The sequence below is a fragment of the Typopeltis vanoorti genome, chromosome 1 (assembly GCF_054136105.1).
Source record: "Typopeltis vanoorti isolate ZY-2024b chromosome 1, IOZ_Tvanoo_1.0, whole genome shotgun sequence".
Classification (NCBI taxonomy): Eukaryota; Metazoa; Arthropoda; class Arachnida; order Uropygi; family Thelyphonidae; genus Typopeltis; species Typopeltis vanoorti.
This window is the reverse complement of record NC_143549.1, coordinates 93,605,170-93,632,481: the sequence shown is the minus strand read 5'-3', so window position 1 is coordinate 93,632,481 and position 27,312 is coordinate 93,605,170. Positions and strand designations below refer to the sequence as shown.

At 35.6% G+C, this 27,312-nt stretch overlaps 1 protein-coding gene across 1 annotated transcript in view; it reads right to left on the bottom strand.

Annotated features, from left to right (window-relative positions):
- Positions 1-27,312, bottom strand: part of LOC150110213 (uncharacterized) — a 200,879-nt gene that overhangs the window by 161,673 nt on the left and 11,894 nt on the right. The window contains exons 2-3 of the mRNA XM_090398444.1: positions 24,942-25,050; positions 11,242-11,366 (exon numbers count right to left, since the gene is read on the bottom strand). Coding sequence (XP_090254570.1) covers positions 11,242-11,366; positions 24,942-25,050 — 234 coding nt within the window. The remainder of the gene's footprint in view (positions 1-11,241; positions 11,367-24,941; positions 25,051-27,312) is intronic.

Below are 27,312 nucleotides of genomic sequence, written 5' to 3'. Positions count from 1 at the left end.
AATAACTACTTATAGGAATTCTTCGAGTTAATTCTTCAATCCAAATTTCGTTCAGTGTTTTCTAATAAAGCATCTCTTGAGTATGATGATAATCTGGCACTTAGTTTTGTGCCAGAAATGACAGATTTTCTTATTGCGACTTCATTCTTTTTAACACGTTCGCTGCCCTCGTAGTTAGTAAACCAGCCACACAAGCCAGCTACGAGTATACTCGTATGACGTTTACCGCTGGCAACGAGATTACTGTACTGACCTTGAAGAAGTGAAAATGCTTGGCTTGTGGAGCTAGCATCAAAACTGTGTATTCTCATAGAAGGTATATGCTCTGCACAAGCCAACTACGAGTATAATCGTATGACGCTTACCGCCGGCAACAAGATTACCGTACTGACCTTGAAGAAGTGAAATTGCTCAGCGTATGGGAACAGACTATGCCGAAGTAGCATGGCAGCGAACGTGTTAATTGCTCTTATAGTAGATTCGCCTAAATTAAAATGTTTACCAATCACCATAGATCCCTCTCCTTTTGCTAAGTGATCTAAAATTGCAATTTTCATTTCCAAAGAAATTGCTTTTCTTTGGTGCTTTTTTTCAACCTCCATTGGGCCAAATTAAATCTTTAAAATAACAATTAGCAAAATTTAGACTTTCGATAATAAAAAGACAAACACTTACTCACATGCAAAATTAAACTTCGCAAACACTCACTGCTTACATGTTATCACGTTATGCCAGAATGTGCTGAAACACGCTATTCATTATGTACAACGGAAATGAACGAATTGGTCAACAACACACGAAATCACATGCTTTATAGGTAAAATTTTCCAACTGTTATACAAGCAAAATAGTTGGAAAATTTTACCTATAAAGCATAAAAGAGAAGTTAATTTTCCGTCGTGTAACAATAAACAACTCATCCCACAAGGGTTTCCCAAACTGTGTTCAGCGAGACGTTCTCCTGGAATCTGTCATTTTAGTTTTCTAAGCATTTTTCATGAATAAATATGTTATAGCGGAAACATTCTGAGGAGAATAATATTCGTGAATATGTCGAAAAGTTCAGACCCAGAACGTCTAAATAACATCTGTGTAGCAAATGTTAGTGACCACCCCATGTATTTTTAAACATGGAAGTATTGATGAATTATCGTTAATTTTCACACATTGAAACCTTTCAACATTCGGGAAAGGGAATACCGCTGTTTATGACTGGTCATAAAAATTGCCTACAAGCCAATTACAACAATGTGCTGCATATCCTCTGTTCTCAAAACTGAACAAAATAACATCTGTGTTGTGTTGCAAATGTTAGTGACCAATCAACAAGGAAGTATAAAGAAAATTTTTCCACTGAAATTGAAGATCAAGGTAATCTGTATCCGGTTCTCAGATCTAGTAATACTGAATACTTTCTTCATAAGTTCATATTGTAGGGTGTAGGTGATTGTTTCGAAACCTTAGTGCCGTTATTTTTTAAAAGTAATAGGCCTACAGATTTAAATATTAATATGAATAAGAGACAAGGGACTTTGTTTACTTTTGGAGTTAAGAAATCTCTCATTGAAGGTGTTTGTGACGCAACATACAGTGATTCATTACCCTCCAGCCTATAAAGCAATCTCCAGGATGTGCAAAAGGAGGGGAAGCACACAGCAGAAAAATTCTGCATCCACTCGTAAGTACTTATAATGATATTATAAATTTTTGGTAATCAGAACAGGATATGTCAATGAAAATCAGCACAAATTAATTTAATGATGTTTATGTTTAATTGATGTTTATTTAATTAATTAATGATCAATTATTAATTAATAATAATAAAATCAGTTAAATTAACAATTCATTATTAATTAATACATTACAAAATAACCAAGGTGTTACATGAAAATTTCAGGATTTGTGAAGTGTTCCATTGTAGGAAATGTTTGGGAAACGCTGGATTACCCTATTATCGGAATGGAGATTCTCCTTCTGTTGACATGCACAGAAGTGTCGAAAGGTCTCATCTGTGGGCATGCTATACATAAGTTTTAAAGTTATGCACCGCATAACTTCAAATCCACATAAAAACAGACCCGTGTGTGTGTGTGTCTGTGTGTGTAGAAAGTTTTTTATCTTGAGTATATACTATGTTTAAGATACCAAGCAATTTTATAAGATAGGTTTTAATCCTTTTTCCCAAGTAAGCAAACAGACAAGTAAGTCAAGTTTGCGCCTGCATGTACTGCAAGTCTGAGGCAACTCGTGGTAAAGGTGGTTTAAGCTCCAATCACTTTCCTTAATATTTTCCCCTAATGCAAAGCACATCCCTTTGCGGAGATGTATGATACTATGCATTAAACGCAAGGGTCACTACCCAGACCGGTTTCGACCTTTATTGAGGTCTCGTCAGTGGGAGCCAGACCTAAAAATGCCAAGGTTGAAGTAATGCAGCGCTTATAAATTTTACCTAAACAAGTTGCCACAAAGTGCTTTGACCTTATTAAATAAAAATCTCAGGATGAGAGTAAGATGTAGAAAGTTTTTTACCTTGGGTATATATATGTTTAAGATACCAAGCAATTTTATAAACTAGGTTTTAATCCTTTTTCCCAAGTAAGCAAACAGATAAGTCAGTCAAGTTTGCACCTGCACATAGTTGAAGTCTGAGGCAACTCGTGGTAAAGGTGGAGTAAGCTCCAATCACTTTCCTTAGTATTTTCCCCTAATGCAAAGCACATTCCCTTGCGGAGGTGTATGATGTCATGCATTAAAGGCAAGGATCACTACCCAGACCAGTTTCAATTTTTATTGAGGTCTCGTCAGTGGGAGCTAGACCTAAAAATGGCAAGGTTGAAGTAATGCAACATAGCTTATAAAATTGCTTTGTATCTTTAAACATAGTATATACCCAAGGTAAAAAACTTTGTACATCTTACTCTAATCCTGAGATTTTTATTTAATAAGATTAAAGCACCTTGTGGCAACTTGTTTAGGTAAAATTTAGGTAATTTTTAGGTCTGGCTCCCACTGATGAGACCTCAATGAAGGTCAAAACTGGTCTGGGTAGTGACCCTTGCCTTTAATGCATAGCATCATACATCTCCGCAAGGGAATGTGCTTTGCATTAGGGGAAAATACTAAGGAAAAGATGAGTTGCCTCAGACTTGCACTACATGCAGGCGCAAACTTGACTTACTTGTCTTTTGCTTACTTGGGAAAAAGGATTAAAAAACCTAGCTTATAAAATTGCTTGGTATCTTAAACACAGTATATGCCCAAGGTAAAAAACTTTCTACTTCTTACTCTCATCCTGAGATTTTTATTTAATAAGGTCAAAGCACCTTGTGGCAACTTATTTAGATAAAATTTATAAGCTCTGAATTACTTCAACCTTGGCATTTTTAGGTCTGGCTGCCACTGACGAGACCTCAATAAAGGTCGAAACAGGTCTGGTAGTGACCCTTGCCTTTAAGGCATAGCATCATACATCTCCGCAAGGGGGATGTGCTTTGCATTAGGGGAAAATACTAAGGAAAGTGATTGGAGCTTACTCCACCTTTATCACGAGTTGCCTCAGACTTGCACTATGTGCAGGTGCAAACTTGACTTACTTGTCTGTTTGCTTACTTGGGAAAAAGGATTAAAACCTATCTTATAAAATTGCTTGGTATCTTAAACTCTTCAGATGATGACCTTTTTATGAAGGTCGAAACGTCGAGAAATTAAAATAATTATTTCTAAATAATTATTTTCTGAAATAATTATATCTTGTTACACAGTTGTAGTCTCCATAATTTGTCTGAAATGAATGCTGAACACCGTAACACTAAAGGAAAGGATCAAGAAGAGCATAATATCATTTTCCCTCAAGATTTTAAGAAATATCACAAAAGGTTTATTATATCAGGATAAGATTTAATATCAAGGAGACGAGAGACTACTGTCAGGAGAAAGGTCATTTGATGTGACACTAGAGGAGTGTGATGTAGATTGTTCAAGTATCAAAGAATGAAAAGATGGCTGACCTCAGCAGAATGGTAATAGAGAAGTATGGTGGTAGTAAAGTATTTCAGGTCCTGACAATAATATTCAACAAACTGATTGTGATTGAAGATACACTTAATAGTGGAACTTGTCAGAAATATTTTCCATCTCTAAGAAGGTAGTAAGAAAAGACCAAGAATTATAAAGAAATGTGTTGTGTGTTCAGTTAGCAGGATATTTAGCTAAATCATGAAGAAAAGAACTGAATTCAAGATATCCTCAATAATAAGAACGGTCCGGTTTTACAGCAGGAGGGTTTTTATATGGATAATATATTTTCCTTACAACAAATATTTAAAAAAAAAAAAAAATTAAGAATAAGGATCCGTTTGATTTTTATGAAGCTGGAAAAAGGTAAGAATACTGTTCCAGGAAAGAAGATGCGGCAGGCATTGAAAATAGCAAGTGTAGATGAAGGGACAGTAGTACTAATGATGTAAAGGATGTACCATGGGATCTAGGTCTGCTATAAAGATTAATGACAAATTTGCAGAGGAATTTGATACTAGCAAGGACTTCAAGGCAGGCTGTATGTCATCAATGTTAAAATCTACTTAGATGCAGCCCTGGAAGACTGAAACAATGCAGTGGAATGGATGTACCTATTAGGAGAATAAGTCTTACATTCTCTTCTTTTTGTTGATAATCAGGTGATCCTTGCATAGGACAAGGAGGATGTAGAATACCAAATGAGAAAATTGTTAGATACATATAAATATTGTGGTTTGAAAGTCAATTTGTTAAAAACCAAGTAACTTGTAGTTGGAGATGATGATGCAAGAGATCTTGATTTAGAGGTGGGAACCATAAAACCAGTGGATGCCTTCATGAATCTGGGCTCTGTGGTGGATAAGTCTAGCCAATGGGAGACGGACAAAGCATTTTGAACAAGACAGGCAGAAACAGCTATTAGAATCATGAATGGTATTTTATAGTGGTAAAGTCTCAAGGTAAACTAAGAAGATGCTGTATCACATGATTATGGACAGTATAATGACCTACGGATATGAGTGCTGGACCTTCATTAACAGCCAAAGGAAAGCAGAAGTCATGGAGATGAATTATTTCAAACAAAGTATGAGAGTCACCTGGCTGGATCAGCTGAAGAATACATATATTTGAACAACGATAAAAGTAGAACAGCCTGCTATGTCGAGGATGGAGGCACATGCCTTAACACAGTATGAACATGTCCAGAGAATGAGAGAAGAATGACAGCTATTAAGAATTATGAATTAGTCATTCCCTGGAAAGAGGAAGCATTTCCTCTCAAAAAATAATGTGGAGAGAGACAACTGTGAGAGCTATGGATAGAAGATGGAATGATGACTGTAAAAATTGTCAAGAATGGAATCTAAAAAAACAGGCAGCTGCTGACAACCTGAAACAGCAAAAGATTACCAAACAGTTCTGAAGAATTAAAAATAAAGCAATAGAAAAATAGAGTACTTCAAACCCATATAATTTGAAAAAAAGAGATCAGACAACTAAACAAAAGAAAAACTACAGAAATCTGGATCCATTCACGAAAAGCAACACAATATCATATACGATCTGAGAAACATTCTACACTGCAAAATTACAGTGTAGAATGTTTCCAATATCAAATTTTGGATCAGTCTTTGGATCACTATCAATGACAACCAAACATAACCCCAATTGAAACATTTACCAGAAAAATGTATAGTGATTTTTGCAAAGATCTCACAGGAGAGTTCTGAAAGAAAATTTATAGCTGATGAACCAATAATCATCAGCAAGGCTGCTGCATAAGGCAGGATATTATAAAATGAGCAAATTCTCATGACGCTGGATGTCATGGTTGATAGTACCATGCAATGACTATTATAGTATAGTAAAAAGGGTAAAAGTTACAAAGAGCTATAAAAAAGTTTTGAAGGGCACTTTACAGCAATGATATGCTACAAAGTACATGCAGTTAGAGACTAATTTATAAAAATTATCCTTTGGCTGTGCACATACATATGTATCAGAATGACAGAGAGAGAGAGAGAGAGAGAGCGAAAAAATTATTTACTTTCCCTATTAGTTTATCTAGTCCAAAGCAGAGTGATTTGAAGAGTAATTTAAATCATATCTGAGATGTTGTGGACAGTTAAAGACATTTAAACAATTATGTTCTGTAAATGAACCGTCTTTCAGGAAAAAAGTAGTGCAAGAACACCTAGTCTACATATACAACCAAATTATACCCCACAGAACTCAGCAGTCATAAATGAATATTACGTAACCACTGAAGGCAGATTAAAGCCATCAAGAGACAAAATAGCTCATACAGATTACAGCGTACCAATATGCATTAAAGGTTGGGATAATTTTGTAGCTCCATATCAGTGATTCACAAACTTTTCTTATTAAACTTCAAGTTTTTTCCCTCTTAATATTCCTTAATTCATGGAAACATCTTCTTCTAGTCCTCTTTAACCACCATACTGACCTTGACATGTGTATACATCCAACATAACCTGGATGCAAAATATTCATAACCTTAGGATATTACAGAAATAACATAAATACAAAGCGTATATTACTGGTATATTTTCTGTGTGGCCATTTGGGTGGTTAATGGTATCTCCACTTTGACATGGTGAGGTAGCTTGCACACACCAATGACCTCAAGAGCTATGCTAGCAGTAGCCAAGCTACAGGCAGGGCCTCCTAGCTGAAATAGATTAAGAGGCAGGTGATAGACTAGGAGAGATACTCTGGTCCTACAGACTGAGAGTTTTGCATAAGACTGGTTACCTTGTCAAATAAAAATCTCTATAACTCAGATGCTTCAACTGGAAAATTCATCAGGCAGAAACAAAGGATTACGACCAGGAAAGGATAAATGTAAAAGTTTAATAATCTCAGACATTTTAAGAGTAGCCACATCGAATGTAAGAAGTAGAACAAGGAAATGGAATTAGTAAAACAACTAAAAATCAAAAATATTAATATAGTTGTGAAAGAAATTAAAGGAAACAAAATATATAGATTGTTATACTATGTTATATAGTGGAGTAGACCAACATATCAGTGCTTCAAGTGGTGATCTATTTTAATGGATAATAAATGAAAAAACAATACAAAAGTATAAATTTTGTAAGTGATCAAATTCCTACAATTAAATTAAAAGCAAACAGAAGCTACTTAAATATCCATAAGTCTGTGTTCCTGAAGAAGGCAGAAAAGAGAATTCTGAACAGTTTTATAATATAAAAAAATTAAATAAATGTAATAAAAAGGATATTAATAGCAAGAGATCTTAATGCTAGAGTTGGAAATAATACAATCCCAAATGTTTTAAGTAAATATGGAGAAATTTGCATAAATAGCAATGGTCAAGAACTATTAGACTTCTCTATTTTCAATATTTTTAAAACAACTAATATTTTTTTTTTCCCCAAACTAATTATAAATATATATATATATATATATATATATATATATACACATACTTGTGATGGCAGAAAAACAAGAGCTACAATGGACTATAATTATTACTAATCAGAAACTACTTCCACATATGAGAGATGCACATTACAGAGGAAATTAAATCATTTCAGACCATTATTTAGTAGTTTTTAAAATAGAAATACAGTTGATCCCCTTGAACAACATGGGTCCACTTATATGCGGATTTTTTTTCAATAAATATATTGAAAAAATTTTTGGAGATTTGCAACATTTTAAAATCAACATTGCGATTTTAAAAAACAATTTTTTAAGCCAATGACAGACTGAATTTCAGACTGGAATATATGGAGGTATATTTAATAAATAGTATTTTTCCCTCTTCTGGTATAATTTCAAAATACAACAGACAATTGCTATAGTAAACTGCAATGGACCAAAGACACAGTTCATTGTAACATAAGGTTGGCTATAGTGAACTTGGGGGGGGGGGGGGGACACCAATCCATCACAATCAATTCTGATGAAACAAAAGAAATTGCAGGAAACAAAACAAAAGAATTTGTGAGAAATGCACCAAAGAAGATGCCTATAGCAAATAATAAACTTTTGTAAGCAGGTGCTTACAAAAGTTTATTATAGTAGAGTAATAAACTTTATTACTCTACTATTTTTAATAGTAGAGGCTTTTCTCAAATGGTTACAATAGTTATGACACAACACACACAATGCTTCAGCGGGCCAGAAACTGAAATTTCCTAAGGTCAATTTTAACTGACCTTAGGAAAACAGAAATCAAAGTAATAGACACACACATTAACAAGAATAAAGAATAAACCTTTTTAATAGTGCAAATATTTCCATCATAAGTATATCAGCATAATCATAAGGTGAAGCCATAACAAAGAATGCTAATCCTATTCACAGAGCTGAGCCACATGCTTGACTGCCACCATATGGATGATTATAAAATCAAATTAGATTAAAATTAAAGCTAAAACAAAAACCAAGATAAGAAAAAATTAAGGCTTTCATCCCTTATTCCACTCCAAATTCTCAGCCACCACCCAAGCCTTGATTCTCAAAAAAAGTCTGTCAATACTGTAAAGGGAAAACCTCTGCTTAACATGCTCAGAACAGTTGTAAAAGAATCATCACCAAGTCAAGTCAGATTTTGAAAGGGCCAAATGCTGCAAACTCACCTAATGTCCAAACGGCAATTGTTCTTTCTGGTCCTTGCCAAGGCAATTAGGTGCAACTTCTGCCCACCCAGGTTTCCACCACTCTCACATCCAGATAATACTGTAGTTACATTACCTAAATGCAAGGCCAACTTACTGACATCGCTCTTCTCTGGCATTGATGACCTGGGCAAGTTTCCTCCACTGCACCAAGGTGCAGTGGAGAGAACTTTGAATACATAATAACCTGAACACAAATAAGGTATTTGGTTCTAGCATCTATCCTATAACATGGAAACAGGTTCACATCCAGTTCATCCCAAAGAAAAGTCAACCAACGAACTACCATCCAATTGCTTTCACTTCTGCTGTCTCTAAAATTATGGAGAAGATCATCAACAACCACCTCTTGAACTACCCAGAGACATGCCAACCAACCAACCAAAAGTGACCAGCAATATAGATTCCACTGTGCAACTGGATTGCCAACTTCTCACTGGTCGCCCACTATATGTCATGGTGGACGGATTCCTCTCCTCAGATTTCCCCAACCAATGCAGGAGTACCCCAGGGTTCTGTTCTTTCACCCACTCGCTTCCTCTTGTATATAAATGACCTGTTCTTACAGACTATCCATAGCTTTGCTGATGACAGTACACTCCATTCCACTCTTTCATTTGACAAACCTTGTAGTGCTCAAGTATTGGAGTCCTCAAGATCTACCTTGATCAGTGACCTGAGCTAAGATCTCCTAACTATATCCCAGTGGGGCAAGGACAACCTTGTAAACTTCAATGTTTCCAAAACTCAGTCCTGTCTGATCTCTCGCAAGAAAGAGCTTGAATCCCCCCCCCCACCTTCAGTAATACTAAGATATCTAAACACGATCAGATTTCTCATCTTGGACCAACCTGCATCTTCCATCTTTCCTGGCACAACCAGATTTCAACAATTGCTTCTACAACTGCCAAAAAACTTGTACTTTTTTGCACCAGATACTACTTCACACTTTCACAGCTGCTTACTCTATATAAGTCCCAAATCTTCCAGGCCGTGGAAGATTTGGGATACTGCTCCCATATTTTGGAATGGGGCACCAAAATCCTCTCTAAGATTTCTTGATTCTATCCAGAAGAGGACAATTTGGCTAATTAATGATCCCTCTCTAACACACCCACTTCAATTCTTCTCTTTGCAGTTTCTGCTCGTGCCTCTTCTAGACACACTTTCATAGATAGTGCTCTGCTGAATTGGCCACTATTATTCCTCTAAAATCATTAAAACTAGGGCCACAGCTAACCAACATCCTTTTATAGTCCATTTTCAAACTCACCGAACCAACTTCACTGCCCCCTCTTTCACTCCACTGGCCTTCAAAGATTACAGCCCTCAGCTGATCAAGCAAAATGTGAACAGATTTCTCCTTTCTTCTATTTCTCTTGCCCACAGACAGCACTAATGTGCTATAGATCATGTAGCCAAATAAAAAGGCATGCAAGCTCTCTTTTTGACTGGGGTGTGTGTATGTGAGAGAGAGAGAGAGAGTGTGTGAGTGAGTGAAAGCAATATTTAGATTCTAATTCCTAAATGAAGTTAATATGATGTATGCAGATCTGTTAATGAGTTACTGAAACAGCAAAATAATCATCCACAATGGCAAAATGGAGAGTTTTTTTATTTTATCCACACACGAAAGATGCAAGAACCTATGACACTAAAGTACCATGTGTGGGGTAAGTTATTAAGGATTGAAAAAGAAGAAATTAATTGACGTTTTTCTTAAAGAGCTGGATATCCAAGTGGTTGAGAAACACGTTATGAGGAAGGCTGTTCCAGAGATAGAGGTAGATAAAATAAATGAGGAAGTGGGGGAGAAGCAGGTTCGATGTGTTTGCAATTATATTGAAAAGGGATGCTGCATATCTGCTAGTCTTGTTTTAACAGTCCCAACAGTAACTGGAGAAATAATGTTTGTCAATTCACTATTGCGGTGACCATGAAAGTAGCTGTAGAAGAGACACAGAGCTGAAACACTGCATTCTGTGAGATAGAGAGTGAAGTAAGCCTATGAGAGGGAAGGGGTGATTAAGAGCCGAATTGCTCTCTTCTGTAGAGCATCAAGAACTTCCTAAAACCTCCCAACAAGTGCACCACCCCAAATGTGTGAACAGTATTATAAGGATGGGCAGATTTCAGATTTACATAGTTGGTAGCTGGGTGTGAAATAGCTCTATGAGCAGAAAAGAATGGCTAGTTTTTTTTTTTTTAAATGTCAATCCAAGCAGAGAAAGAGAGATCTGATCACGTCTGATGTATTACTGAGGTAAGGGAATGTAAGCTGAGATCCATTTTGAGAGAAAAAACACAGGACTGAGGGTGACAGGTTATCCTTTAATGAAAGAGTAATGAAAGGTATACACTGTTCAAAATTTTAGTTGAAATGATGACCAGAGTAGGTAAGATGGGAAAACTCATAGTAGTACCATCAGCTTATTTTATAAGGATCTAGAAATTTTTTGCATAAAAAAAAGCTCATAACATGTCACAATTTATCTGAATTTTTCTTTTAAAAGTATTATGTTACATTTTTGTAAATATAATCACAACTTACCTTTCGCTTAATATGATACAATAATGATTCTTGTCCCTTAGTAAAAAATGGATGATAAAATTCCATTTCATCATGATCTGTCCTCATTCCACACTGTTCTACACTAGTAACTTTGCGGAATCCATCTAAAAACAGAATGCATTCCTTTAGGATTTATCCAAACTGACATTTCAAGCAAACAAGTGCAAAAAATAAACAAAAGAAAATAAATACATACACAAGCACAAGAACTCGACTGGATCAAGAACATAAAACTTCTTGATCCAGTCGATTCCTACTAAAATACAAGAGCTTGAAATTGCAATAATACCCTTCTCTCTCTCTATCTCACACACACACACACAATCTTGCTTGTCATAAATATTGTTATAACTTCTGTACACCTTTTGCTGCCCACAGAACCGACCGAGCCCGGTTTTTTGTTAGTGGTATTGTGCACAGCCAACATTCATGTGTTTATCAGTAGAGAGAGAGAGAGTTGTCCAGCCGTATCGGTTAACATGCAGTTGAGAGATTATGAGAACCATATAGCTGAAATAGCACTTCACAAGGCTGAAATGCAGCTACCTGTTATCTCAGGATCAATAGGATGTTTGTGTATCGGGCTCTTAGCTTACAACAATACGGAAGATATAGCTGACTGCCAAAGAACAGGTCAACCACACTGTATTAGAACATATCAGCTTCTGAGAGGTTGTCAAGGCATGCCTCTGCCGTAATCCTGTGAGAACGCAGAAAGTGATGTTGTGACAGATAAATGTTTCACAGAGAACATTGTTCTCTGCGAAAGTGTTACTATTATTGCTGATGGTTAGCATTTCTGAAATAAGTTTATATCAGATATAATTATTAAAAGAGACCTACAAGGAATCAGGGACTCATTGAGGGGAGACCACGAACTACACGAACTAGCTATCATAGTTATTCTTGACAATCCATTCCAATCACTCACCAACTTATGAGAGAAAACTGTAGCTCACTCCCCTTTCTTAGTGGCATTCATTCTCAGCTACCAAGTATGTTCTCGCAACCCTCCATAAAATGAAAAATTCCATCAACTGAAACTGCATATGACCCTTTCAGAAGTTTGTAACTCTCAATCATATCACCCCCCCCCCTCTTTCTCCTGTTTGATAGTGTCTGCAGTCTACAAATTCTCAATTTGTCTTCATAATCAGTACAGGTAACTCTCGTATAACGCGGTACTTATACAACACGGTTTCGATATCTTTTCGTATATTTTTCATCGTGTGACTTAAAAATCTAATTTTATCTTTGTTAAATTTGCATCTGCCCATATCGCATATTCAGTTATAAGTAGTGAATTTATATTAGGAGAAATACTCTTTAGTATGCATGTACGTCAATTGTTTACTGTATAAAGTGCATTAAAAATCAAAAGTGTGTTAATCTCAAGCTGAGTACTTTATTTTCTCATGAGTTACATACAATACATAATGCTTTTTTTATGTAAAAAAATTATTTTTATAGTAATGGCCACTTAGAGTGCTTTTGCGATATGGTTGAAAACGAAATTAGTGAATTAACTGATGGAGAAATAGATTAAAATTAGGAGGAACTAGTACAATTAATAGAAGACGTCAAACCAAATGGCAGGGAAAGTTCTGCCGAAGATTCTAATTGTGATGAATCCGTTAAAGAATTCAGTTTAAAGAAATTAGCAGAAGGATTGGACTTGGCAAGAAAGTGTAAAAATATTTATGTAGCTCCATAAAGACGAGGCATTTTTACATAAAATTTTACCAAGATCAAGCCCAGTAAGAACTGTAACCAGTACATAGATGGTTGTTAAATGTAAATAATCACTATGGGAATTGTATATGCTCTCTACCAAATAAGGGAATATTCTAGAAGGTGTAGGATTGAGGCAATACCTTGCCACTAGTAAATAGCGTATTTTTAGCTCCTTATAAGGACATCAAATTTTGTGTGTGTATTCTACATGGAAACGCTCAAGGTCAGTGCTAGGTGGATTGACAAAAGCTTCAAACAAATGTCTGCTGCCAGAACGAATAGGATTTGGGGAGCGTTAAAGAAAAACAATGGAAGGGTCAGTCAGAGAAAGGGATCAAGGGTTTTCACCGAAATCTTCGGGGGTCCCATATCTCCGTGCAAGGATTCGTAAGTGAGTGAATAAAAGGCGTTAGCGAAAAGATCGTGGGCATGTGTGATTCGATTCCATAAGTTTTCATCGGTGACTCAGAGATCGTTGGTCAGTTGGCAGGAAGTCGTCGGCAGTTATCCGCCAGATGTATACCATCGGGAGGGCGACTTCTGGAGAAAGTAGGCCAGAGGCCTAAAGGAAAGATGAGATGAGCCAATCTGCCAGGCAACAAATAGACCCCTGATGACAACTCTATGCAGAAAGCTATAGTCCAAGGAGAAGGAATCTTCAAGGGAAAGGAAATTGCTCCGTTGCCTTCTACGCACATGCAACTACTCCGTAAACCGAAGAACCTCCGCCCGTATCCCGGGAAGATACTGACTCCGCAGGCCGTCAACAAGTCTATCACCGGCACAAGCAGGGAGCGAAAACCTGACACAAAAGAAAAAGGAACAGAGCTCCAGTGTGAAGCCAGATCAATAGAGGGTAGTTACCACCAAAGTGAGTGTATCTGTTTTTCCAATTTTTCTTTGAGTTTTTAAGGGACCTTTTATTAGTGGACTGTAAAGTAGAGGCTGATCAAAATAAGCATAATTAACAGTTGAAGATTAGAAGTCAAATAATAGTCAAGAATTTGTATGTGAAATACGTCAGAGTGTAACTATTTGCCAAATTGGTGAAATCTGTCTATAGAATATTCCCAGCATAAAAGGGAAGGAGCATTTGTGTATAAAAGATATGGTCTATGTGCTCGATATTTAAGAGTTAACAGTTAAGTAACATGTACCAATGCTGAGCGTAAATGATTTGTGTTATAATAGGAAACCTAGTTAAATATGTGATATAATTTGTGTGACTAAAATACAGGAATTTAACTAATTGATTTATATAGATCTGAATTGAGATGATTTATTCGATTACTGCAAGCTTAATGTAAATCGTTTTATATGAATTAAATTTGTTGTTTAAATATTAATAGAGTGTCACCTGATATTTAATTCTTTGATGCACTGTTCTCAAAAACAACCAAGCTTGCGAGCAGGGAAGATAGATAATTAATACAAAATTAAAGTAAAGAGGTAGTCACGACTGTATATATATATATGTGCAAGGAAGGATATCTACCAAAAGTAGTAATATTTAATGTCATAAAAGGAACTCCTGAGGTGCAGTCACTAATTCAAATAAATATCTAGAAATCCTTGGCATAAAAATAGAAATACTGGAGGTAAAATATAAGGAACAGAAGGGCATTTTAAAGTTAATAGAGGTATATAAGGGAACAAGACAATATTAAAGATTTAGGAATTGACATAAGGATAAAGATAATATTGTAGGAATAAGAGAAAAATTTATATAAAGATAAGGGAAGAAACAACAAATGACAAAAGAGGAGAATACAGATACAGAAGTAAACAAAAAAGAAAAATTAAAAACTACATGATACCAAATTTACAATGTCGCAGTCAACAGGATAAAATCTACCACAGTAATTAAATTAGATACAAATGGATTGGAACAATTTCAAAAAATTAAAATCAGGCAATTAAACAAGAAAGTGTATAATTATAATTATAGAGAGTATTTATAAAGTGTAAAAGAAAATCTTTTTAACCATGAATGTGCATAATACTGATTCAGGAGTTACCAGTACTGAAAGAATGGAGGATAGAGAATTCTTCGGAACAGTGAATCCTCACCTTTTAATCCCTCAATTCTCTGGAGAAGACAATGACAATGTCTTATCTTTCTTTAAGTTCGCAGAAGAACGAAGGAACATTGGAAGCTGGTCAGATTTTCAACTTCTAGTCATACTAAGGAACAAACTGATTGGCAAGGCAAAGAACTTTTTGTACTCCTCTCCTATACTGAGAGACACTTTTGAGTACAATCAGTTTAAAAATACCTTGATATCCCAGTTTTCCAAGACTAGAAGCATGGGTACAACCTGTGAAGGTTGCACTTTTGCAATCTGTGGAGGCTGCAAAAGTGCAAGCAGGAAAACAAAGAGACTATCACAGACTATTACAATAGGCTGCTCACCTTAGCAAATAGCCTGAGTGTGCCAAATATGAGGAAAAGAGCCACTTAGATTGGGCAGTCTTTAACCAGTTCAGACTAGGTGTAAGAGAGGAATATAAAGAAACAGCATATAAGAGGAAGATAAGTAAATTAGAAGACTGCTATCAGGCAATAAAGGATAGGGAAGAAAGATTGGGTGATCTACATCCAGCATCTAGAGCCAGTCAAATATGCACCATTACATAGGTGCCTGAACACAAGAGCAAGACTAAAAAAAGGGGAAGAGTGATAATCATAAAGAAAAGGGAATGAATAAACAGAAGGTAGAAAAAGGGGGAGATAGGATCAAAGAAATAAACAATGTAGACCACAACAGACTGACAGCCTCTGATCCTGTTAACAGGGAAGAACTACAAGTAATTAACAAAAATGAGGTAGAAAAGCTACAGCAGCCCCTGATGGAGTAGCTTAACTCAATTCTCGATCAATTAGGGGAGTTCAAGGCAAAACCCTCATTGGGAAACTTAGGCTCTGAGCAAACACGCAGTGAAAAGGAAAATAGGAGGGAACCACCTCAGTGCTACAGGTGCAACAAGTTTGGGCACATTGCCAGAAATTGCTTTTATAACAGAGGGAACTATGACAGAAATAGAAGATTTGAGGCCAATATGGTAATGACTCACCATCGTCCTACACGGAGGACTAAGAGATGGCCAAGAAACATTAATAATCAGGGGGAAAATTCCATGACGTAGTAAGGAGAAAAATAAAAGGGGTAAAATGCAGAGTTTTGCTGGAGACTGGTTCACAATTTCCGGGATAACCAGATCTCTATTCAGGAAGTTGTAATCCCGAGTATCCGAAGGAATCACTAAACTTAAACCACCTGTCATGTTAAAGGGAATAACAGACCCCACTGTCTATGCCTCAGATGTTAAAAGTAAACATATTGATGCCAGACTTTAAAATGAATGTTTCACCAGAATTATTGATTCTCCCGAAATCCTCTCATACTAATGCAAAGATAGTACTTGGGATTGACTTCCTAAAGAAACATAATTTCACATGTGATTTCTCAAAAAGGGAGATCTCTATATTGGGATCCAATCAGGGTGCCCAGATGAGGGGTAGTCAAAGGCATTGTGCTAGCAAAATTAATGATGAGGTCAACACAGAAAATTACCATTCCCAGCAAGAAAAAAAAAAGGGGGGGAGGACTGAGAAAATTAAAATTTATCACATAGATAATGTGAATTATTTATCTGAAACCCCAGCTATGAGAGATACTGAACAGGTCAAAGGGGGTGAGATATTACACATCTCGAGTATCAAGGTGGCAGCAGATAAAAAGGAAGATACAAAGGACACAGTGAAAAAAATGAGAAATGCAACAGAAGTAAATGTTACCGAGATATGCAAAAACCGAAGCCACTGCTGCCCTCACAATAGTAGATCTGGAAGAAGAACAAAGTCTCAGAAGAAAAAAAAAAAAAAAAACCTGAAAGAAAACAGTAGGTCACAGCACCTGTCACAAAAAGAGGAGCCCATAGGACAGGCTGATGGCATTCCCTGCTATAAGATAAATAACAAACCTGAGTATAGTACAATCCAGAGAATATATGACTCATGACGCAGGAACACAAAAAAAAAAATTTTCATCCATTTTCGTGGTTTAAAATTTTTTCATGAAAGGGTGGCCTTTGTAAAAATATTTATGTAGCTCCATAAAGACGAGGCATTTTTACATAAAATTTTACTAAGGTCAAGCCCAGTAAGAAATGTAACCTGTTTGTTAATGTAAATAATCCCTATGGGAATTGTATATGCTCTCTACCAAATAAGGGAATATTCTAGAAGGTGTAGGATTAAGGCAATACCTTGCCACTAGTAAACAGTGCATTTTAGCTCTTTATAAAGACATCAAATTTTGTGTGTATATTCTACATGGAAACGCTCAAGGTCAGTGCTAGGTGGACCGACAAAAGCTTCAAACAAATGTCTGCTGGCAGAACGAATAGGATTTGGGGAGTGTTGGAGAAACACAATGGAAGGGTCAATCAGAGAAAGGGATCAAGGGTTTTCACCGAAATGTTCGGGGGTCCCCATATCTCCGTGCAAGGATTTGTGAGTGAGTGAATAAAAGGCGTTGACGAAAACATCGCGGGCATGGATGATTTGGTTCCAGAAGTTTCATTGGTGACCCAGATGATCAATGGTTGGTCGGCAGGAAGTCGTCGGCAATTATCTGCCAGATGTACGCCATTGGGAGCGCGACTTCTGGAGAAAGTGTGCCAGAGGCCTAAAGGAAGGATGAGAGGATCCGGTCTGCCAGGCAAGGAATAGACCCCTGATGACAACTATATGCTGGGAGTTATAGTCCAAGGAGAAGGAATCTTCAAGCGGAAGGGAATTGCTCCGTTGCCTTTGACACACATGCAACTATGCTCCGTTGCCTTTGACACACATGCAACTACACCGTAATCTGAAGACCCCCCCCCCTGTGCCCTGGGAAGATACTGACTCTGCAGGCCATCAACAAGTATATCGCCGGCACAAGCAGGGAGCGAAAACCTGACACCGAAGAAAAAGGAACAGAGCTCCAGTGTGAAGCCAGATTAATAGAGGGTAGTCACCACCAAAGTGAGTGTATCAGGTTTTCCAATTTTTCTTGGAGTTTTTAAGGGACCTTTTATTAGTGGACTGTAAAGTAGAGGCTGATCAAAATAAGCATAATTAACAGTTGAAGATTAGAAGTTAAATAATAGTCAGGAATTTGTATGCGAAACACGTCAGAGTGTAAATGTTTGCCAAATTGGTGAAATTTGCCTATAGAATATTCCCAGCATAAAAAGGAAGAGCGTTTATGTGTAAAAGATATGGTCTAATGGTCTATGTGCTCGTTATTTAAGAATTAACAGTTAAGTAACATGTACCAATGCTGAGCGTAAATGATTTGTGTTATAATAGGAAACCTAGTTAAATAATTGATATAATTTGTGTGACTAAAATACAGGAATTTCACTAATTGATTTATATAGATCTGAATTGAAATGCTTTATTCTATTACTGCAAGCTTAATGTTAATTGTTTTATGTGAATTAAATTTGTTGTTTAAATATTAATAGTGTCACCTGATATTTAATTCTTTGATGCACTGTTCTCAAAAACACCCGAGCTTGCGAGCGGGGAAGATAGATAATTAATACAAAATTAAAGTAAAGAGGTAGTCACGACTGTATATATATATATGTGCAAGGAAGGATATCTACCGAAAGTAGTAATATTTAATGCCATAAAAGGAACTCCTGAGGTGCAGTCACTAATTCAAATAAATATCTAGAAATCCTTGGCATAAAAATAGAAATACTGGAGGTAAAATATAAGGAACAGAAGGGCATTTTAAAGTTAATAGAGGTATATAAGAGAACAAGACAATATTAAAGATTTAGGAATTGACATAAGGATAAAGATAATATTGTGGGAATAAGAAAAAAAAAAATTATATTAAGATAAAGGAAGAAATAACAAACGACAAAAGAGGAGAATACAGAAGTAAACAAAAAAGTAAGAACCACACGCGTCACAAAGTTATAAAAGTTAGGCAGTTATTTTACGGATAATGATCCCTCAATGGAGCACTCCAAAAAATTCACAAGACGATTGGATATTTGTTTAGCTCCATATTATGAACTTAATAAAAAATTGCAGCATAGTAAGATCTTATTACTGACTTCTTGATAACTAAACCAGCCAAAGTATGCAATGAGAATTATACAAATGATGTCCAAGAGCTATCAAGTGATGACGACATCCAACCACTCATAAATAAAGAACATTTACGAAATGTTCATTTTGAAGAGAGTGATGCGATTAAAATATGCACTTTATTTTATTTTGCCTAAAACATTTATGGGTTATGTGCAATGAAATTTAAGTGCAATTTGTAATTTTATAACTGTATACTATGTATTTGTTTCATAGTTTATACGTTTTCTTAACTTACATGAATTACCTGAATCAAATAAAAAAATATTTTTGTTCGATATGTCATAGTTATATAATTTAAAAAAAAAAAAAAATTCAGAATATAACCCTACTTTTTCTATGTGATCTAAGTCTCGGATAATGCGATTTATATAACCCACTGTTTCTATCGAACCTAACATCTGCATTATATGAGGGTTATCTCTATTCCATACTCCTGATATCATTTTAGCATCTCCTCCGAACTCTCTCCAATGTACCAGAATCATAACAGAAACCAGGAGATCAGACCTGCGCACAATAGTATTTTTTTCTATAAAGATTGTATAACAAAAGTTGCGAAGCACTGATTCATAATCCTTATCCTACAAAACGACTACACAAACTTTCTCAATTTCAGGAAGTTATCCTAACTAATACTCACAATTCATGTGTTTCATAAAAACATATAATATCACACGTTTTCGATTTAATTGTTGTTCGCTTTTATGTTTATCTTTTCTAACTGTAGCGTATTGAAAACTGGTATAAAACATAGCTGAAAATTCTACAGAAATAAATAATTCATTTTCATCAGTGATTTCAGACCACCTATAATTATTTATTATTATAATGTTTCACCTAGTCATGAAGATACTTCATACACATGAAGTATCTTCATGACTAGGCTACTTGGATACAGAAGCTGTTTACTTTACGCCCTTTGCCTCAGTATCACATTCTATGATGCAAAACACACTTCCTTTCAGATTGTATACTGCTATGGATTATGCTAAAGGTCTGTACCTACCTCTGGTGATACTGACCGTACTAGTTCTGTCCTTTATTAAGAGGAAAAAGTAAAGGAATGTTCATCATAGGCCTAGAATAATAAAGGAATAGCAAGAGAGTATTAGAAGAAAGAACAGATAGACAGTAGGAGAAATATAGAAAAGGGCTTCAGTCCCTTTACAACATGTAGTCAAAGCCTATCATCCTTTTTTCTCCAGTCTCATTCAGGTCAAATAACCAAATAACTGCAACTAAAATCCAGAGATGATTGATACTCAGATGGTTAGCTTTTCTTAGTTAACTGCTTTAAGCTGACCTTCTCTACCTGGGAATGCTCCCCATTCATCCTTGCAGTTGACCATAAGAACACAGTGAACTAAGAGATAGAACCATGTAAAAAACCACATAATAAAAAATGGACAGAACTCTACCTACCACTGGTGAATATTACATAATGTGGGTGGTCAACACCACATAACCAAAAATTTGGTATCTCCTAGAACACTTTTTGTTCTAAATATAAAAAATTGTCAAACTGAACAAGAAAATCTGCATAACACAACACTGAATTGCCCCACTTGAAAATTCACCTAGATAGTCTTCCAATACCTAATTATAGCCCTGATTTGCACCTAGTGACTTTCATCTTTTTTCTCCACTTGAAGAGATTTTAGCAGTAAACAATTCAACGATGACATGAGGATGACTGTGAAGGATTCGGTCAAAACATGATGGTAGACTATTTCATTGAGAGAATACAAATACTTGTGTCCCAATGTGACTAATGTCTCAATGTAGGGGTAAATGCAAACTTGCGACAGCAAAGTAATATTGAAAATTTTGTCTTCATTCGTTTACAACCAAAAAGAACTTAGTTTCTTGATGCACCTCATATAATTATATAAATTTTACATCAAACCCACAAACAAGAGGTGTCAAGACCTATAACAGTACCACGTTGACAAGCAGTTCTAGAGAAGAAAGGATATGTGTCTCAAATTTTCATTAATATGTTTCTTAAAGAGCTAAGAGAGGATTGTATTCACTGAAGAAAACAACATGAGTAAGACTGTTTCAAATAAGAGAGAGAGGAAGACAATGAGAAATCAGTTTGATAAGTTTCATGCTGAACCACAAATGGATATTGACTAGCAGGTGCCTGTATTCATACATGATAACAGGAAGTGAAGAAATTGTAGTAATAGCCAATTTACTGAAGCATTGCTACAGAGATATATAAAGAATACAACCACACATTCTGAGGAAGATTTCTGATGTGCCATTCCAAAAGTGAGAACAACATTCTATGGTTAAGTGAATTTGAGATTTATAATGTGTGTCAGGAGTTGAGCACAAGAGAAATATTGTTCAGAATGAAAAAGAATGTCAAGCTTTTTGAAGAGGAAGAGACTATGAAATTGATGTACTTACTAGAACATAGTAAAAAAATTTGGGAAAATGAAGCATGACTTTGCTTCACGGAACTAAGACAGAATTGTGTTTGGAAGCATTAAAATTCACTAAATTATTTTCATTTTGCTTAAGAATGGAAAGGAGTTAATTCTTTCTTTTAAGGTTACTGTTCTTTTAAGGTTACTTCATAGTGAAGAATCTATGGAAACACAACACACACACACACACGTTAGAATAATTACTTTATTTAACATTACGAAATGTAGCATTCGACGTTTTGACCTCTGTATTGAGGTCATCATCAGGAAAAATACATATGTATAAGATACAAGCTACACGACACTACACTATACAAAAGTAAAATAAATCTAAATGCTTGTACTAATTATTTAACCTAGCCTGACCTCATGTGGAAAAATAAGATAAAATTAAATTAAATTAAAACAAAATGTAAATGGAACTACGTTAAACATTTCTAAAGTTCTCTTGTACAGAGATTTTCTTCTGTTTGGGCTTGTTGCTATATGGATTACAGATGGGTCCTCCACATTCTTGGAATGATTAAATCCATCATTTTTGTTCAGGTTTGGATAATGTTTCAGCATTTCACAAGCTTCTTTGAATTTTCTTTCAAACCAGGTTTTGGTTCAGTGTAGGGACTTGGTGCCTTTCCAGTCAATTCTGTGACATGTTACAAATATATGGTCTGCTAGGCCTGTTTTACTATAGTGGAGGTATTTAATATGTCATTTGTGTTCATCTTTTCTAATTGGGATGGTGCATCCTGTTTCTCCTATGTAACAGGTACAGTGAATTTTGAAATTCTGAGTGGGCTGGGCCAGGTATGGAAGAGGATCTCTGGAAGAGTTATGTTTGCGTAATCTCTTTCTTTTAAGGTTACACGGTGATCATGAAGTTTTTTTTTTTTTTTCCTTGAACATTCAATAGCAACCTGCACTGTACAAATCCAGAAGATAATCGTAATGTAACAATATAAACTGTATAATTCCATGAGAATCCTAGTACGTGAGGACTTTAGCAGAGTTTATTGTAGTTTTTATTTTATTTTTGTTTATTTTATTTATTTAATTTTTTTTTCCACTAGAGGGCAGGCTAAAAAAAAAGATTAGTTAACAACGTAGATGTAATTTACTTGTATAGAGTGCAACAGCATGTAGGTTGTTCTTATACTTCTTAAGATGACCTCAATACAGGGGTCGAAATGTAAAGTTATTATTTTATTATTAATCAGTAAAATAATCTTTTCAACACGTGTGTTTCGTGTCCCTAAATTCATAAATATGAATGTTTGAGTATTGTCTGAGACCCTGAGTAATAAGTTTTGAAGACTTGGTCATTTGAGCAAAACCATAAATAAGACTGGATAGAAAGACAAAGAGTGTAGGTGAAATCCCTAGGGTATTTCAGCATTAATGGAAAAATCTCTATTGGCTTTAACCACAACATAAAATGACGTTAGTACAACATGACAGAATTTCATGCCGGCTTGGGCATCACCTGGTTAAACAAGTCCCCCCCCCCATTGTTTTTGCCGGGAACCAGGGCCAACAGTGAAAAAGTCAGCTACTGGAACAAATCCTAAAACACACCCCAACTCAACATCGCCAAAGTTCAAAATCGGTACTATCAACATAAGAAGTCTGAATGGCAAAGAAATGGAGCTAAATGAGGAACTGGATAACTACCAAATTGACATAACAGGGGTGACTGAAACAAAAAAGACAAAAACTGGAGAGATCTTTCCGAATAATAAATACAAAATGTTATATTTAGGCAATAACAATCAAGGAAAAGAAGGGGTAACCATAGTAATCAACACTAAATATGAAGCTAATCTTCTCGAATGGTATGCAATTTCAAGTAGAGTGATGTGGGCAAATATCAGAAAGTAGATTTAAGGCTTTAAAAGAGAATCGCAGAATTGAGGGCAGGGTTTGTTCCACACTCCCTTTCATTGTTGATTGCTTTCCTTCCTCCCAAGAATCAGCAATGTTTTTAATGGTATCTTTTATAATTGTTCCAATAGTCAAGCGACTGAAGCCTATTGCTTTCCCAATGAATAATAGCATCTGGCTGCTCTCCGAACGCTTAATTATTTCTACTTTTGTTTCCATTGTAATCACCTTTCTCTTTGCTGCAGGCTCACCTGGACTTGCGGTGGACTTTTGTTTTGGAGGCATGGTCATAAGGATAATCACAAATTCACAAAATTGAATAAAGTTAAGACGAAAGTGATGATGTGTGTAAGCGACCATATAAACAATGAGACTACCCACTAGTGTAAAGATGCTGTGCCAATGAACCGCTTACTTCCTCCCATGCAGATTTGTTTGCATGGGAGGAAGAAACTAGTTCTGGAATTATTGATTTAATTATTTAAGTATTAATTATCCTTATGGGGAGTCCGTTTTTAAGTACGGAATGCCGTAAGACAGGTCATCCATAACCCAGGGACTGCCTGTAGTGAAAGGCTATGTCACCTTATTTTTAAATACTCTGGATCAGAGATAACTGTAAAAGGTTTACTGAGGCAATTAATGTGAAGTCATTAGCCTTTTTCTACAAGTAGCCTAGTCATGATGATTCCTCCTGTGCAGACTTTGTTTGCTTATACAAACAAAGCTTACCTAGCTTTGTTTCCTTACTAAGAAAACAAACCAAGAATATAATTTCCTGGCAGATTCCATTTAACTTAAGTGAAAAAAAAAACTTTCTATAAAAAGAGATCAAGTTCTTTCCTCTCCAAATCTGAAAAATTTTAATTTCACTTAACATTCTCCAGCAATAACTAAGATTCAGTCATGCAAAAACCAAGTCACAATAACTGGCATCAATTTCATCTAATACAGTGTTTCCCCGAAATGTGTATATGTACCTCCCAGGGTGTATATATGGAAGATCTTGAAGGAGCACAAGGCTTTTTAAATTTTGATTGCCTTGTTTTTCTTGTTTTTATTTTTATATTATTGTCAATGTATTGATACAGATAATAAGTACAGAACTCCGTTAGTTGTGAATATACATCACATGCAAACTTTCCAGCTGGTTAATCATCACTCATAAGCAACATTTCATAGCACTTTTTGACTGTAAACTATAATGACATCCATTGGACTTAAAAACATGCTTAATAACAACATATAATAATTCAGAAAATTTATGCAGTTCTACAATACTAATACTACCATGGATATAATGCATGTTATCAAAATATTATTACTATATCTAATTTTTTTTATATTAATTTCTTCAAAAACTTTGGATTCGAATGCTATTGTTTTAACAAGCATGATTTTGTAATAAATGAAGTTCTATAAATAAGTTAATGATATATATATATAAACATACACACATATTAACTTACACATGTTAAGCTGACGAATAAAGCTTGCCATATTATTGTGCTTGAAGTATAATGGAAGCAGCTGCTTGGCAAAGTCTGCCTGATTACGAATAATGAAACTTTTTCCATTCTGAAAAAAAAAAATTAATATATGATCATATATATCTTTATGATATGTAAGCAAAATCTCTTTCAGCGAATGGTTTTAAAACACAGTTCATCATAAACTACTACTGAATTTACTTCACACTTAATGAAACAATATTTTGGCAGTAGGGTTTAAAATTTTTTACAAAATTCATAATTTCTTAATTTTAAATCAGTTCCTTCCAGAGAGAAATAGTGACACAGAAAATATAATAAATAGCAACCAACTATATGTTCTTAAAATTGGTCCAATTACCAATGAATTTAAAGCTTTTATATACATTCTTGTATTTTTTTTCAAGTAAGATAATATGAAATGGGCTGACTCTGTTTTCCAAATTCATTTTCCCAAAAAACATTTCTTGATATTCTCTTGGTTTTTAATATAATATATTAAAGCCTTAATTAAAGGCATGTGGAATAATGAATACCTTCAGAAATTAGAAAAAAAGTACTACCAAATTCTGTAGTGTAGGAAATTTCTCCCGTACACACTTAAATATCATATGAAAAGATAATAAGAAAATTCAAATTTGATTGATATTCTTAATACTCCCAGTCCAGTTAGAATGCTTAGTAGTTTAAAATAATGACCTAGAGAAACTGTTTTTTTTTTTTTTTTTTGCTCTGTTGTTGACTATTTTTTTAAAGCCTGCAAAATAGCTGATATATACTTATGGACTTAAAAGGAAACTTTCCCTTCTCATTCTTTTCAAGGGAGCCAAGATCGGCTGCATGTTTGCAGCCTATCTTGGCTCCCTTAAGAAGAATGAGCTAAAACTGGGGAAAAAAGTATAAAATGTTACTGGAACTAATATTCAGGTTGCCATAATGTGATAAATCATGAGTCTCAGATGAGCTTGAGTAAAAATATCACAGTAAAATTCTCTGCTCACACATTTATATTGGTGAGCAAAATGAGTAAAATCATCTTACTGGAGGAGTGAATTAACATACATCTATGTGCTGTGTCAAAGCCCCAATGACAGTTTGTAAGACTAGATGGTAGCTCATTTTCATTACCCAGTATCAGTATCACTTTCCTTATTAGAGGGCTGGAGTGATCAAAAACCATGTTTAGAATCCAGAATAAATACCCTATTTGCTTTTCCTCCTCATTCATTCACGTATGCAATATGCATGACTGTTTTAGTTATGTCAGGCATTATGGAGAAACCGATTTCTTCTTCTTTTGGAAGAATATTATTATTATCCTAAGACCCCATGGAGCCAAAGACTCATCTAGTCTAGGAGATCCTTTTGTCATAGACACAGCTCATCATACCACACCTTAAACATACTCAAATTCTCTGCAGATGTCATCCTATCAGACAAGGCATTCCAATCATTCATAACTCTGCATGAAAAAAAACCTGCTTCTCACTCCCCTGCTCCCACTCTCCTTATACAGCTTCCAGAGATGACCCCTGGTGATCCCCCTGATCTCCCAGCATTTTCTATAAAACCTCTTCAACACTGATCCTACAACAACTCCTTACTAACTTGTAGGTCTCTATCATATCACCCCTCTTCCTCCTATCCACTAGACCCTGTAAATTGCATCTTCTCAACCTTTCTTCATATTCAACATTCCAGAGATCAGAAACTACTTTAGTCAGTCACCTCAGGACCCTTTCCAAAAGCACTTCGTCCTTTGGAAAACCAGGTGACAGCCTAGTGGCTTTGTGCTTCGCAACCATATGCCTGGGGAAGGAGTGTCCCAGGTTCGATTCCCATCAAAGATGTGAGGAACTTGAGGATCTTCCTCAGGCATAGCCAAATTAGCTGGTCTTGAGCATGGGCAGTAGGGTTTTTTCTGCCAATTTATCTGGCATTCTTCATCCTGCAAGCAGACAAACTGGTCCCATGAATATACGCTTCTACAGCCAAAAAATATATTTGGCTGTAGAAGCGTATATCCCCCCCCCCCAGCAGCAGACTAGGCGACAGGTTGGTTGGGAGTGGTACTAACAAGAAGTCGCATCTAAGTAACAAGCAGACCCTGCATAGGAAGCAGGAATAATGTGTAGTGAAAGAAGAAGTGTCCTTCACATCATTCCCAGAATTCATCTTGTTGTCCTCACAATTTTGGCAATGTGTCAAATTTCAGATCCTTATCCACTATCACCCAAAAGATCTCTTATTTCCTCCACCTCCAACAATATATCTCCACGAAGCTTAAATTCTACATCCCATCTTTGTTTCTCAAATTTTAAAACCTTTACATTTTGCAATATTGAACTGA